We start from the raw sequence: 15,382 nt of genomic DNA, 5'->3' as shown, positions 1-15,382 counted from the left end.
TGACTTTGAAAAGACTTGCCGGCAAGTCTTTTTAAAGTTATCACCAGCGCTTCCCGCCGCAATGCTAGTAGGAGAGAATAGAGACGGACGGAGTCAAGCTGCCGCTACAGCAGCTACCCGGAACCCCGCTTCCTGTCACCAGATCTCCGCTGGCTGTCCCTGGACCTGACAGCGCCCCTCCAGCGCCCGGAGTGCATGACCCCCCAGCTACGGCCCTGGTGACAACCTGTAAAATGAAAAAAACTGATTGGTTGGTAACTACTAAATCTCTCTCCAAGATATGAAAAATCTTTCCCTTTAATGTTATCATACTAGATCAATGTGCTAATGTATTTCTTAGCATTTTGAGATAAGCAACTCACTCCTCACCTACCTGCACTGGATATCTCTGGAATCTGCCAATGGGACAGAGTGATGTTTGGGAAGAGGGTGTGAGCAGGGAAGGGGCGGAGAGAGGGAGCCGTTCTGAATGAAAAAAAATCACAAAATGACACAAAAAATAAAAATAAACAAAATAAATAAATCAAAACATGAAAACATAAAATGACAATCAGAGAGGATAACACAAATGGTGATGGGAATAATGTGGAGCAATGTCATATTAAACATAACAAATCTTAGCGTATTCACTCTAACTGAGGGCAAAGTAAAATCACATGATCAAACCCTGTTTTGGATCACCTACAAATATGTATGAAGCATTGTCTGAAATTTTCAAAAAAGTGTGCCAGTAAGAATCAAACAAAGCTGTTATTTATGATTATCTCCAGCAGATAGTGAGTCTTTATGCCCATCAGATTCATACATACCTCCTGAAGCTGCATCCGCACCTTGTTGAATGCTCTCAACCAATTTGACTTAGCTCTTGACATGCTGGAATCATCATCCCTGTAACTGGATAAGATATTATATATGTTATAATGCTGGACAAAAAAGTCAAACTTATAAAGCCTCAATATCAATAAAATATCTCCAGTAAAGTAAGATATACTGTAGTCTTGCACAATGTGCAAGAGACAAACAGCAATTACTAAGAGTCAGCACTATCAAAGGATTTTCTTCCCACTTCTAGATTGGAACAAGAGTCCCTTCCACATATATACTAGAGATGAGCGGGTTTCGGATCGCCGTGATCCCGCAGATCCGAATATGGTGATCCGAGTCAGGATCCGAGTCGGCTCGGGAGTTCCCGCCTGAATTCCGGACCGAAAAAGAGGCAAAACGTCATTGTCGCGCTGTCGGATTCTCGCGGGATCTGGATTCTATATAAGACGCACGCGCGCCCCGCCATCTTTACTCCAGCATAGGAGAGGGAAGAGGGTGGTTGTGCTCTGTGCTGTGTGCTGTGCTATAATAATATATGATTTTGCTGCTGCTCACTTGATTAGGGGCTGCTGTACACAAGTCCAGTGTACAGGGGCTGCAGTGGCCAGTGTACAAGGGGCTGTACAGGGGCTGTGTTCAGTGTGACAGGGCTTGTGTCCAGTGTGACAGGGCCTGTGTACAGTGTGACAGGGTCTGTGTCCAGTGTACAGGGTTTGTGTCCAGTGTACAGGGGTTGTGTCCAGTTTACAGGGGCTGTGTCCAGTGTACAAGGGCTGTGTCCAGTGTACAGGGGCTGTGCACAGGGGCTGTGTCCAGTGTACAGGGGTTGTGTCCAGTGTACAGGGGCTGTGTAAAGGGGTTGTGTCCAGTGTACAGGGGCTGTGTCCAGTGTACAGGGGCTGTGTCCAGTGTACAGGGGCTGTGTCCAGTGTACAGGGGTTGTGTTCAGTGTACAGGGGCTGTGTACAGGGGTTGTGTCCAGTGTGACAGGGCCTGTGTCCAGTGTGACAGGGGCTGTGTCCAGTGTACAGGGGTTGTGTCCAGTGTACAGGGGTTGTGTCCAGTGTACAGGGGCTGTGTCCAGTGTACAGGGGCTGTGTCCAGTGTACAGGGGCTGTGTACAGGGGTTGTGTCAAGTGTGACAGGGCCTGTGTCCAGTGTGACAGGGGCTGTGTCCAGTGTACAGGGGTTGTGTCCAGTGTACAGGGGCTGTGTACAGGGGTTGTGTCCAGTGTACAGGGGCTGTGTACAGGGGTTGTGTCGTGTCCAGGGAATGTGTCCAGGGGCAGTGTCCAGTGTGACGGCTGTGTCCAGTGTACAGGAGCTGTGTCCAGAGGCTGTGTCCATTGTCCAGGGGCTGTGTCCAGGGGCAGTGTCCAGGGGCAGTGTCCAGTGTCCAAGGGGCTGTGTCCAGTGTGACAGGCTGTGTCCAGTGTAAAGTAAGAAAAATAAATAAAAGTAATAAATAAAATAAAAATGCATTTTTGGAGGATGATGGATGAGGAAATAGTGGGAGATCAGCAACCTGATAGAAGTGCTGAAGCTGCTACCACCAGTCATGACAAGGCTGATACCTCTTTGTATTTTTTGCTCTTTGGAGCATTTCTTTTTTTGGGGTAATTTATTAAACTGCCACCCTGTCTGCCCCAGTGCCGCTCTGCTTCCAAGATGTGCCAGGTTGGAAGTGTAAGATCCACATGTATGTGATGCCCACTGCTTAGCTGTCATCCAGCTACCTCGGTATAACCTTTTGACCCAACTACAGTAAATGAAAACAATTTTGTGAGCTGTGAAGTGATCAAAATTTACTAGAAATGAGTGGAAACTAATGTTATTGAGGTTAATAATACTTTAGGGACAAAAACAGGCCCAAATTCTGTTATTTTAGAATTTTTTTTGCATTTTTCCCCCCAAAAAATGCAGATCCAAAACACGAAGGGAGATCCAAATCCAAAACCCGAAAAAGTGTCCGCCGCACATCTCTAATATATACTAGAATATTACAGAAGTTGTGCAGGTACACGGATAGGAATTTAAATCTTAATATTTAAGAGAGTGGCAATAATAAGCCTTGAAATCGGACATAAAAAATGTAAACTAATGTATATTTTTTATTGTATAAAGTAGGCAAAATATTATAGACATGAAATAATAAATGTTGCCCCAGTCATAAAAACATTTAAAAATTAATATCACCACTTTAACATAATAAATAATTATGTCTTGACAAAAATAACCCAGTACTTGTCCCCACTCATAAATTTAATAAAATAATATCACTCTCACAAATGATATGCCCTCATTACAGGTACAAGTTTATGCCGACTGGCCAGACAAATGCAGCGGTTTTGTGGAGTTATTTTCCTGGTAATTGAATACTGTAAGGCATTGCATCTATGGTTTTGGAATACTGTTTGAAATCACTGAATATAAATCCAGAGGTTTGGAAGTTATTGCATGAATGTGTGGTGGTTTCAAACCTTCAGAAAAGACAGAGCTTAGCAAATTTAGCTCAGGGTGTTAGTACGCATTAAGGAGTAGTTTAAAAAGATGGGAGTTCTATTGAGGATGGGATGTTGCCTATATCAACCAATCATATTCTACTTCTACTTATTTATTTAGCACTTTCTAGAAGATAATAGATATAATCTGATTGGTTGCTGTGAGCAACATCCCATCTTCAATAGAATATTTACCCGTAAATGTCTGCTTTTCAAACCAGGTAAACACAATCCTTAGCAGAGACCGTGCAAAAAAATGTAACCACACACATATTCTGACAAGCATTCACATCTTTACTTTTCAATGTTACTTGCCATGTTTATCAAAATAGTTTAACATATACGGATCTATTTATAAAGCTGAGATAAGCACATCCTCTGACATTTTCTGTATCTCAGCTTTCAACAATTTACCAAAAATTCTTTATTTCTCCCGCAACGTATGTAATTTTCCATTGCTTTCCACTGTAGAAAAGGACGTTGACCTGATTCAATTTCAAAATTGGTGAAAAGCATAGCTTTATGTCACTAGCTAATGCCAACTAATAATGGGAACCAGCAATGTTGGGGAGACTTTGCTTGATCCCCTATGCGTCACCCCTATTATGAGTTGGCATTAGCTTTCATACAGGCACCTCCTGCCACATTTGCATTTTGGTGGACAGAATTACAAAGTCACTTGTGTTCAGTTCTGCAATACCATCCATCCAATCTGGCCCAATATCATAGTGGGAGGGCATGTGGGTAGCGCAAGGGGAAGGAGTGCAGGGCCAATGTGTTTTATTGATTCCGGTAGGGACCAGTGTCTTTGTTTTTTCCTTTTGAGACCATTCTGTTTTTTTCATCCCGTCGGGTCCAGTGTGTTTATTTTACTTGTAGGGGACAATGTATTATTTTTATTTTCCTCTCAGGAATACTGTATGTTTTGTTTTCTTTGGGGGCCAATGGGTTTTCATTTTCTCCTGGGTGTGCCAATGTGTTTTATTTATACATTTAAAGGCTAATTTGTTTGTTTGTTTTCTCTAAGGGCAGTTGGATTTGTTTCACTCTTTTCTGCAATGGGGGTTGGGGGTAATTGGCCAGATTCAGAACTGGTCACTGGGCCTGCGAACCTTCGCAGCCCAGCGATCAGGTTAACACCACCACGCCAGAGTGTCTCCCCGAACCTGTACATACGCATTTGCAGCCGTGCGAACATGTGAAACCCATTCAGCAACACTCACCATCAAATGGATTTCCCCCCTGTGTGCAGCTAATGAGTAAGTCTAGGGCTGCCATGGTCGTAGTTAGATTGGGGCAGCTGATGCAACCTTCCCTCCCAACGCCCAGTGCCAGGTGTCAATCATCTAGTGAACACCCAGCGATTGCTGGGTTGGGTCACATCACTCTCCATTCCAGACAGGACATTTCATGGTCTTTGGAGTTTTAAACAAACCAATTTGTGCAGACATTTTTAATACTGCTTCATTTCCTCACGAAATATAATCGGCCTAATTCAGATCTGATTGCTCCTCTGAAAATGTGCAGATGACTGCAAGTAGTTAGTTGCCGCTCAGACCACATCTGCAAGTGAGTTGCAAAAATTTCACAATTTAGTGTTCTGTCGCACATCCATATGCAATTCACTCACCATCGAATGATTATCCCAGTCTGTGCAAATGTGAGTAAGTGTGACCCTTCCACAGCTATGCAACAGAGGCAGACTCAAGGAGGCTGGCACTGACGTCACAGACCCTCCCTTAAAATGCCATGGGATGCCTGTGGTTTTTTACACAAACACCGGCTTCTTGACAGTCAAATTGCGAGTGGATTGTGATTAAATATTTCTGTCACTATGTGATCTTGCACATGTATGGTACAATGCACTACATGCGCATGCACAGTGATTTGGTAATCAAACATTGCGGATTTGCACATCAGCAATTAACTTTGAATTGGGCCCAATGTTTGCTGCTAACGTTGTAAGGACATAATTTAGTTTAAATGAAATATTCAAGACAAATAATAATTTTCCTTAAAGTAAGTGAATTATACTGTAAACAGAATGAATCTGAACTGCCTGTATTTTTGTAGATTGGCAAAACATACCTACTGTACCTATTTCTACCTAATTCTGTAAACTTAAGCATTTCATTACCTGCCCCACCTTCTCACCTCTCTGGTATTGGTTCCTGGACTGCAGGTACTACTGGTGCTGCCTCAGGCTCTGGTACAACCTCTGGGATTTTCTCCTTCTCCACTGGGATCTCAGGAGGTGTCTTCTCTTTACTCTCCCCTGACAGATACATTGTGTTCTCCAGCTCATATCTCAGCTTTTCCTCTTCATCTTCCCCCTCTGGCAGTTCATCATCATACAGATCTCTATCTGAAAGCTGCCCCCTGCTGTCAGGATAGCCCCCTTCATCATCATCTTCACTGTAGCCTTCTGGGCCCTCTTCCCCTTCCCAGTTTGGAGAATCCTTTTGGTAGCTGACAGAACTGTGACAGGAGTGATATGAGTCTCTGTCCCTCTCCTCTTCTATTTCTGAACCCTGTAGACTGTCGTTTTCTGGGTCAAAATCATCACTGAGATGGGTGGAGTCTCGGCTGAGTTCCCCTGATGAGGCATATCGACTGCTTCCAGTGGGGCTAAAAAAAAACATAAAATGGGGGCAGAAGGATGAAAGCAGAAGGGTAAAATAACTGTAGCAAATCCTCCCTTTGTAATTGTTTCAATTACATAGACACACAGCAAGCCACTGTTACACAGACCAAAGGATAAACAGTAACACCAGGATCCACTGATTTTTCTTACATTTCTGCTCATATGTTGATAAATGGACTATTTGAAAAGTACAAGCAGCACATCTCTAATTTCTACCTAGGTCTAGGTTAGGGTATGTAACAGTATATGTAACAAGTTGCATGTAGTTCGGGTGTAGAGGGTTTGTTACCTATTTATATATCTTCTGTGTACAGAGAGGTTCCTCATAAGAAGCATATTTGTTTTTTAATTCTCTTTTACTGTATGTATCAAAGATGGAGAGAGAGATAATGTACCAACCAAACAGCTCCTGGCACAGACTGTAAAAAATGGAAGTAAGGCACTGATTGGTAGGTACTTTTTCTTTATCCACTTTATCTCACTCCAAGACTTGGTACACATGCCCCTTATTAATATGTGGAACAAGAAGTCAGCCTCAACCAGCAAGGCATAAACAAAATGCTAAGGAGCTAGTTAACCTAAAAAGCAAGTTATATAATGCATAAAACAGCTTTGAGCCATGTACCATTGCATGTAACCAAGATAAGTCACATGGTATAAACACGCTCTACAAAAAGCTAAAGTGTGCAAACCATTACTATAGCAAATATACATTAAAAACAATTCACATACTCCTGGTAATATCCTGGGATAAACATACAAGTAGGGAGTCTGATTTGCCAAGCAAAATGTCTCAGCCTCATGTTTATGTTGCTTGAGGCCTGGAATGGATATCAATAAAACCCAACAACGCTGAAAAAGTTATAAATAAGCACACTTGCAAAATACTGCAAGTTATAATAGGTACCTATCCAATGTCAAGACATTGGATAGGGCATTGGTATTTATTAAGACGTCAAAAAGAACTAGAACATACAGTACAATACCACTCAAAAAGGACCTCAGAGATGTATGCTAGTACTGTACATAACTTTTATTACTGTATCTTTAATTAACCCTTAGAGAAAAAGCCAAATAATGCTTATATAAAATACTTGCTATTAACATTTACAAATATTATGTAATTGTTTTCATACTTTATACTTAACATATTTGTTATTGTACTAATTTTTACTGTGCATCTGAATACAAGCCATCATTTTAAACATGGTGGCCTACCTGACTCTCTCCTTCAGGGAGAAAATGCCCTGTTCCTGGTCTTCCTTGGTAATGTATGATTGCCATCACCTGTGGTGAAACAACTTTGTTATCAATTACCTACAGGGCCACTGGAGGGTGGTAGTGAGCTAAAAAGCTCTCCCACCGCATCAGCAGAGGAGCAGGACAGAGAGCCGGAGGAAGGAGCAGGAGCAGGTGTTCGGTAAGTGAACACTCCCTCCCTCCCTCTCCCCCCCCCAGCAGCACAGCAGCCACATCGCGCACCCCTTCTCCCCCCCCCCCCACCCCGGCGGTCGGGTAGCCACATCGCAGACGCACCTTCCGACCTGCCCGGCAGACACACTGCGATCACCCCCCCTGCCCCCCCCCCCGGCGGCCAGGTAGCCATACCGCAGACACCACCCCCGTCCCCGCCCCCCCCACCACGACCGGGCAGACACAGACACCACGCGAAATGCCTAGCACCGGCCCTGATTACCTAGCTCCCCAAAGGTGATGGCAATCATACATTACCAGGGAAGTCCAGGAACAGAGCATCTTCTCCCTGAAGGAGATGGTCAGGTAGGCAACCATGATTTTAAACAGGGAGATACCATTTACTTATAAATTATGGGGTCCTAATAAGTAAAATTATAAAAAAGTAGTTTGAGTGTAAAAAAAAAAAGACAAAAGAAAAGTAATGGGTGAGATTTAATAGGATGAGAGATTCAGAAAGTGAGAGATTTGGTGAGAAATCTCCAGTTTTTTTAAAGCGGCAATAATTTACACTTCAATATCAAACTGGTTTTGCAGTGTAAATGATTGCCGGTTTAAAAAAACTGGAGATTTCTCACCAAGGGCGGGATGTATTAATATACATCTCCGCCCTTCGCCTGGCAGCCGCCGCGATGCTGCCGGATATGTACTAACATATGTGGCTAGCATTGGGTTGCGGTGACGGAGACCCCCGCGATACCTGTGATGTGGTCTGCGGGGGTCTCCGTCACATCCCGGCAGCTGCCAGTGTCCCCCTGCGTCTCCTCCTCCCTCTGCAGCCGGATGTCCTCCCGGCTGTAACACCTGCTGGGGGAGGAGGAGATCAATGGAGGACGGAAGGGGGGGTCGCGCGGATGGGGGACAGCGATAGAAGCCCATAGGCTTCTATAGGGTATCGCCACCCTCTGGTACCCGTGTCCTGCACCACCCGGCGTCCCGACTGGCATGTGTTTCCCCGGTCTTTGGTTTGGTTCCCCGGCAGCGCAATCCCTCGTTCTCGGCTTCCCTCATCGCGGTTCAGTGGACCTCACATCAGGAGCGGTGTGCCCCGGGTATTTATGTATTCACCTTGTGGTAACCAGCCCACAGCTGATATTTTATTGGTACGAACAACTGCTTTTATCTGATACTGAGTGCATACTCTATTAAAAAGTCTTTTACATGCACCATAGAGCGCCCCTTCTCTCTCTGTGTATTTTAGATGTCCATTCATCCTGACCCTGGATGCCGTATTCTGTCTAAAGGGAGCTGCAGTCAATACCTATACCTATATATATATGGTACTCTTTACCTAGAAGGGCGCCCACGATTTTGATCATGGGCATCGCAAGTAAAAAAATTGCGTCGGTCGCATCGCATTCGACCAAAAAATCGCATGCGATGCGATCACCGCGATTTTACATAGGGAACAATGTTAAATGGGTCAATTGACCCGATTTAACATTGGGAACAATGTTAAATGGCCCACAGACCCCAAATAGCCACCCTTTGCCCCCCCAATTGTTAACGCCACCCCACGTTCCACGTGAACCCGAAGCGTGGCGAGCGAAGCGAGCCCGCGAGGGGCCGCGGTACGCGTCCTCCGACCTTTTCATACCCCCACTATCTACGTCGGAGTGGAGTTGAGAACAGATAGTGTGGCGAGCGCAGAGAGCCACCGAGCCCGAAGCATGGCGAGCGGACACGGATACCTGTGAAGCCCGCAAAGGGACGCATATACCTGTGAAGTGTATCCGCGTCCGCTCGCCACAACCATTTCCACTTGCACCTTGACAAAAGGGGTGATTAAGACCCCGAAACGTTGGTCCTTTCTTTTGCCACAATACACTTTTGAAAAATCCCATTTGAGTGCCGCCTCTTCCATTCCTCTACCTACCTGTCCTGGAAGGCACCGGGGTATTCGGACCCAGCTGCGGGAGTGCCAGGCCTTCTCCATTATCTATATATATATATATATATATATATATATATATATATATATATATATATATACACACATATACATACACATATATACACACACAAACACACACACATATATATATATATATATATATATATATATATATATATATATAATGTGATAAAAGAATCATGGCACTCCGGGGAAACTTTTTCAAAAGCAAAGTGTATTCAAAAAGCACACCAACGTTTCAGAGCTTACTCGCTCCTTTTTCAAGGTGGAAATAGTATAACACTATATGTTCCTGGTGACACAGCTCACATTGGGATTTAGGAGGGTCCGCAGGAGCCAGGCACCTATACTAAAGCTTTTAGAGTGATAGGCTCCTCCCACTGCATCCCAGAATCCTCAGTTCAACTTTCAAAGCCATATTATATGCACAATCTTAAAATTTTTTATATCCATCATAATATGAAACATCATGAACACTGGCAATACTTACTGAGCGTAAGGGACGGATCGCTGTGTCACCAGGACCATATCAGAGAAAGGGATTCGAACGGTAAGTTCTTACAAAAATCCCTGGTACTTGTGTACTAGTACAACGCGAACCCGAAGCATGGCGAGCGTAGCGAGGGGCGGCGGTACGCGTCCTACGACCTTTTCATACCCCCACTATCCACGTCGGCGTGGAGTTGAGAATAGCCGCGAGAATAGAAAGTGTGGCAAGCGCAGAGAGCCACCGAGCCCGAAGCGTGGCGAGCGCCGCGAAGGGGTGCGGACACCTGTGAAGCCCGCGAGGGGACACGGATACCTGTGAAGGTATCCGTGTCCCCTCGCGGGGCTCGCTGCGCTCGCCACGCTTCGGGCTCGGTGGCTCTCTGCGCTTGCCACACTTTCTATTCTCAACTCCACACGACGTGGATAGTGGGGGTATGAAAAGGTCGTAGGACGCGTATCGCCGCCCCTCGCAGGCTCGCTGTGCTCGCCACGCTTCGGGTTCGCGTTGATAGTGGGGGTGGTACAGCCTCAAAAATGACATTTGGGGGCATTGAACATGTTTCATACTAATTTAAAATTCCTTTGGGAGGGTACGCTCAGGTCTGCAGCTCTCATCACTGCTCGCCCGAATGATGCGCCCTCCGACGCGAACTCATGGAACCTGTAGAATTTGGCAAAAGTGTGAACAGATGACCAAGTGGCGGCCCTGCATACTTGCTCAGCTGTAGCCCCATGGCGAATCGCCCAAGGTGGAAACAGACCTGGTGGTATGTGCGTTTATCCTGGCCGGAACAGGCCTACCAACCTTAGTATATGCAAAAGCAATAACCGATCTCAACCACCTGGCAATTGTCTGTTTAGAAGCGGGCCAGCCTATCTTGTGTACTTCATACAAGACCAACAAGGTATCCGTCTTCCGAAAACCTTTAACTCTGTCCACATAAATGCGCAAGGAGCGCACCACATCCAAATTCCTCAATTTGACCCTTTTCCTAGACCCCTCTGGGGTTGAAACACAGGCAGAACAATCTCCTGATTCAAAGGAAAAGCAGAAACTACTTTCGGCAAAAATTGGGGAACTGTTCTAAGAACAGCCCTATCGTCATGAAAAATAAGGAAGGGAGGCTTACAGGACAATGCTCCCAACTCCGAAACCCTCTTTGCAGAGGAAACAGCCAATAAAAACACCAATTTGCACGTAAGGAATTTAATGTCAGCCGCCCTTAATAGTTCAGAGGGGGGTTTTTGAAGACACTCCAGCACCAGAGACAAATCCCAGGGTGCCACTAATTGTTTGTATAGTGGTTTCAACCTGAAAACTAGCTGAAGGAAGGTTTGCACCTCCGGAAGTACCTCTGAAAGAAGATTGACAGAGCTGATATCTGTACTTTAAGCGATTGGAGACTGAGACCTGAAGAAGATCCATCCTGAAGGAATTCAAGCAATTTTGACAGTCAAAACCTGGACGTATGAGACTTCTGTTGCTCACACCACCTAATATAGGTCTTCCAGACCCTATAATAGTTGGCCGAAGACACCAACTTCCTGGCCTTAATCATGGTATTTACCACTGCCTCAGAGAAACCTTTGCTCTTCAAAATGGCGGTTTCAATAGCCAAGCCATCAAAGTTAGCCGAGCTCAATCCAGATGGAAGAACGGTCCTTGGCTTAGTAAGTCTGACCTTTGAGGTAGGCGCCACGATTCCACTGACAGTTTCCGAACACTCGAATACCAAGACCTCCTTGGCCAATCCGGAGCTATTAGTATTATCGGAATTCCTTGGGACCTGATTCTCTTCAGAACCCTTGCAATCATCGGAAATGGCGGGAAAATGTATGCCAGATTCCCTGTCCAGGGAATGGACATTGCATCCAAAGCCGACGCTAAGGGATCCCTCATCCTGGAGAAGAATTTGGGAACCTGACGGTTGAACTTGGACGCCATTAGATCCACCTCCGGGGTCCCCCATCGAGATGCAGTCTGTTGGAATATCTGTGGATTCAACATCCATTCCCCTTCGAGCAGCTCCTCCCTGCTCAAGAAATCAGCCTCGGCATTCTTCACCCAAGGGATGAATATTGCCAATAAGGCCGGAAATCCGAGATACCTCCCACATGGCCAGTTTGCTGCGTGTGCCTCCCTGATGATTCAGGTACACCACAGCCGTGGCATTGTCCGACTGGACCTTTATGGGGAGACCCCTCAGCCTGTCTTCTGCCTTCCAAACAGCCTGGAACTCCGACTCCACCTGACTCCACCGTAGTCCATAGGCCCTGAAGCCTCAAGTCCAGGACAACTGCTCCCCAGCCCCTGAGACTGGCGTCGGTAGTGACTACCAGCCTGTCCCAAGACTGAAGAGACCGACCCCACTGAAGGGAATCCACATCTGTCCACCATTGTAGGGAAGACCTGGTTTCTAACGTCAGCTTCATCCTTTCTTCCATTCCTCCCGAGGTACCGGGATCACCACTCCTTTTCTAGAAGGGACTGAGCTGCCCCCAAAAGAGCAGTTCGGAGTCGTGACTCCTTTGTGAGTGGAGTGGGTAAGAACCTTCTTGGCGGAAGACCTTTGAAAGGGATTTTGTATCCCTATGATACAATGTCCAACACCCAAGGATCCCGATCCAACAATGCCCAAGCTTCCCGCAACCATAACAGACGACCCCCCACTTTGACAACAGATAGGGCGCTCCCCAGGCAGTCATGCCGAGGGTTTATCTTCACCTTTGGTGTTCGGTTTCTTGTGGAAAGAGCCGAATCTAGATTTTGGGGCCTTTCCCTTAGATGACTGGAATTTTCCCCTGAATGACTGTCCTCGAAAGGACGCAACCCCTCTAGGGGAGGGCAGAAAGGCTGAAAACTTAGAAGATTGCTTTGCTGAGGGGACAGGCAGAAATTTAATTTTGCCCCCCCGTGGCCTACTTAATAATCTCCTCCAGCTCAGATCCAAACAGTAGTTTACCTTTAAAGGCCAACGCCTCTAAGGCCTTTTTGGATTCATTATCCTCCTCCCAGGCCTTGAGCCACAGGACTCTCCTGGCATTAATGGATACAGTGGATACCCTAGAAGCCATCTTGAGAGCTACCTCCTCTGCCTCAAGCACATATTCAGCAGCTGCCTTCAGCTTTTCAGCCAGCAGCAACACACCTGGGTCAGCGTGCAATATAGTACACAAATTACTAGCCCAAACAATTATAGCTTTTGAAACCCAGGCTGACGCTATAAGCATAGGTGAATCTAGGGGGTGCACCGCTAATTCCGACCCCCACCCAGTTCCCCCTTCGGCATCACTGAAGCTCGAGGTTGATCTCAGTCAAACCCAAATCGCTGGGCCTTCAATCTGATACCAGGCTGGATCCATATGGGTTACTTGGTTCCAGGGATATTGAGGTTAAACCATTTTTTTTTTTTCATTTCTTAAATGTAATTTCATGACTGTTTATGTTCTTTGAGGGAAGATTTCTCTGGAGTTTCACGGGACCAAAATCATTCGAAGCCAACTCAAAAGTTCTTTAATATGATACTGGTCTCATATAAATGGGTCAGCTGGTTCCAAAGATATAGCTGGTTGGTTAAAGGGGGGTAGGGAGAGGGGGGTGGTTGTCTCTCCCCCTCACACCAGAAAATGCAGGGACTAGGCTGGTGTATAAGGGGTCTGCCTGGGAATGTCCCTGCATGATCCTGGGACCATATTCCCGGGTAAATCTCTGCATTTTCTTTTGTGAAAGGGGTATTGTTTCAAACAACCGTGACCTGCAGTGCTCTGAATACAGCCGGGCAGCCCCCTGCTCTCTGCCCAGATGTCAATGACTGTCACCCCTGCAGCTTCCGCTCCAATTCTTCTCCCTGCTTTCACCTCAGCCCCCCCTTAATCATGTGGTGCCGGTGCCAGGCGTGCTCCCCGACGTCACGCACAACAACAGCGCTCACAATATTTCAAATGTCCACTCAGCTAAAGGGGACACCAGGAGGGGAGTGGGAGCGTGCTCTGCGCTGCGCTCTGCTCCTCTCCCCATAGAAGCAGCGGCACTGCTCTCCATCTCTCCCTGCAGCAGCAGCGAAGACTCATATAAAAATTTACAGTAAGTGGCACTTTTGGGGGCATTGCTTAAGGGACGCTACAAGTGGTGGTATGTGGGGGCATTACGCATAATGTGTGGCTTAATGTGTAAGGGGCATTACGGTGTGCAGCATCATGTGTAAGGGGCATTATGTGTGCAGCATCATGTGTAAGGGGCATTATGTGTGCAGCATCATGTGTAAGGGACATTATGTGTGCAGCATCATGTGTAATGGGTACTATGGTGCGCGGCATCATGTGTAATGGGTACTATGGTGTGTGGCATCATGTGTAATGGGTACTATGGTGTGCGGCATCATGTGTAATGGGTACTATGGTGTGCGGCATCATGTGTAATGGTGCCATCAAGCAAGAACCCCCTAGCAATGAGCACGTAGGTATGCAGCACTTATGTGGCAAATATGTAATGGGCATTACGGTTTGTTATATAGTATGTAATGGGCATCATGATGTGTGGCACAATGTGTAATGGGCATTATGGTGTGTGGCCTTATGTGTAATTGGCATTACGGCGTGTGGCTTTATGTGTAATGGGTATTACGGAGTTTGCTAAAATGTGTAATGGGCATTACTGTGTATGGTCTAAAACACAGGTCTTCAACCTGTGGCCCTCCAGATGTTGTGAAACTACATGTCCCAGCATGCCCTGACAGTTTTGGCATGCTCTTATAGGAAAAAATGTGGCAATGCATGCTGGAGCGCAAAGGTCCCCCTACTATTATGTCTAGATCTGGGACCACCCATTACCATAATTCTAGATTCGCCTATGGCTATAAGGGGCCTGAGTGTAAACCCCACCCCCTCAAATATGGCTTTGAGGTTTCCTTCAAGTTTCTTGTCCACGGGGTCTTTAAAAGCCGCACCCCCTTGGACTGGTAGCACAGTCGCTTTTGAAAGCCTTGCAACAGAAGCATCCACTACAGGCACTTTTTCCCAGAGGTCTGTATGAGCCTCAGACATAGGATAAATACTCAAAAACCTCTTTGGCATTTGAAGGCTCTTATCGGGCGTTTTCCAAGCCCCTTCCAAAATATCCTGCAAACCTTCATCTGCCTGGAAGGTAAAAGCCTCTCTACGCTGCCGCTTAAACACCCCTCTGACAGGAGTCTTGTCCTCTTCAGACAAATTCAAAGCCTGCTTAACAGCAGCAATCAAATCCTCCACCCCAGGGGCTGAGGAATCCTCAGAATCATCACCCTGGTCCCAGGGAATGTCTGACGTGCATTCTCCTTCCTCTCCTGACTGAACAGCCAGCAAAGGCACCAAATAAGACCATTTAGGAGTCCCCTCGGCATCATTATCATATCTATCAAGCAGCTCATTAAATCTGCTAATACCCTTTGCAGTATCCTGCATCACCTGCAACAGGCCAGGATCTGATTGGGTCAGAGGTATGGAGCCTTAGGATTGCAGAGAGGATGACATAGGTTTAGGGGAAGACACCACAACATC

The 15,382-nt window shown here is 46.1% G+C and overlaps 1 protein-coding gene across 1 annotated transcript in view; it reads right to left on the bottom strand.

Annotated features, from left to right (window-relative positions):
• Positions 1 to 15,382, bottom strand: part of LOC146068713 (protein unc-13 homolog A-like) — a 334,746-nt gene that overhangs the window by 223,564 nt on the left and 95,800 nt on the right. The window contains exons 11-12 of the mRNA XM_083179255.1: positions 5,481 to 5,954; positions 810 to 894 (exon numbers count right to left, since the gene is read on the bottom strand). Of these exons, the coding sequence (XP_083035381.1) occupies positions 810 to 894; positions 5,481 to 5,954 (559 nt within the window). The remainder of the gene's footprint in view (positions 1 to 809; positions 895 to 5,480; positions 5,955 to 15,382) is intronic.

The sequence above is a fragment of the Crinia signifera genome, chromosome 1 (assembly GCF_055691185.1).
Source record: "Crinia signifera chromosome 1, ASM5569118v1, whole genome shotgun sequence".
Taxonomy (NCBI): domain Eukaryota; kingdom Metazoa; phylum Chordata; class Amphibia; order Anura; family Myobatrachidae; genus Crinia; species Crinia signifera.
This window is presented reverse-complemented; position numbering and strand designations above follow the sequence as displayed.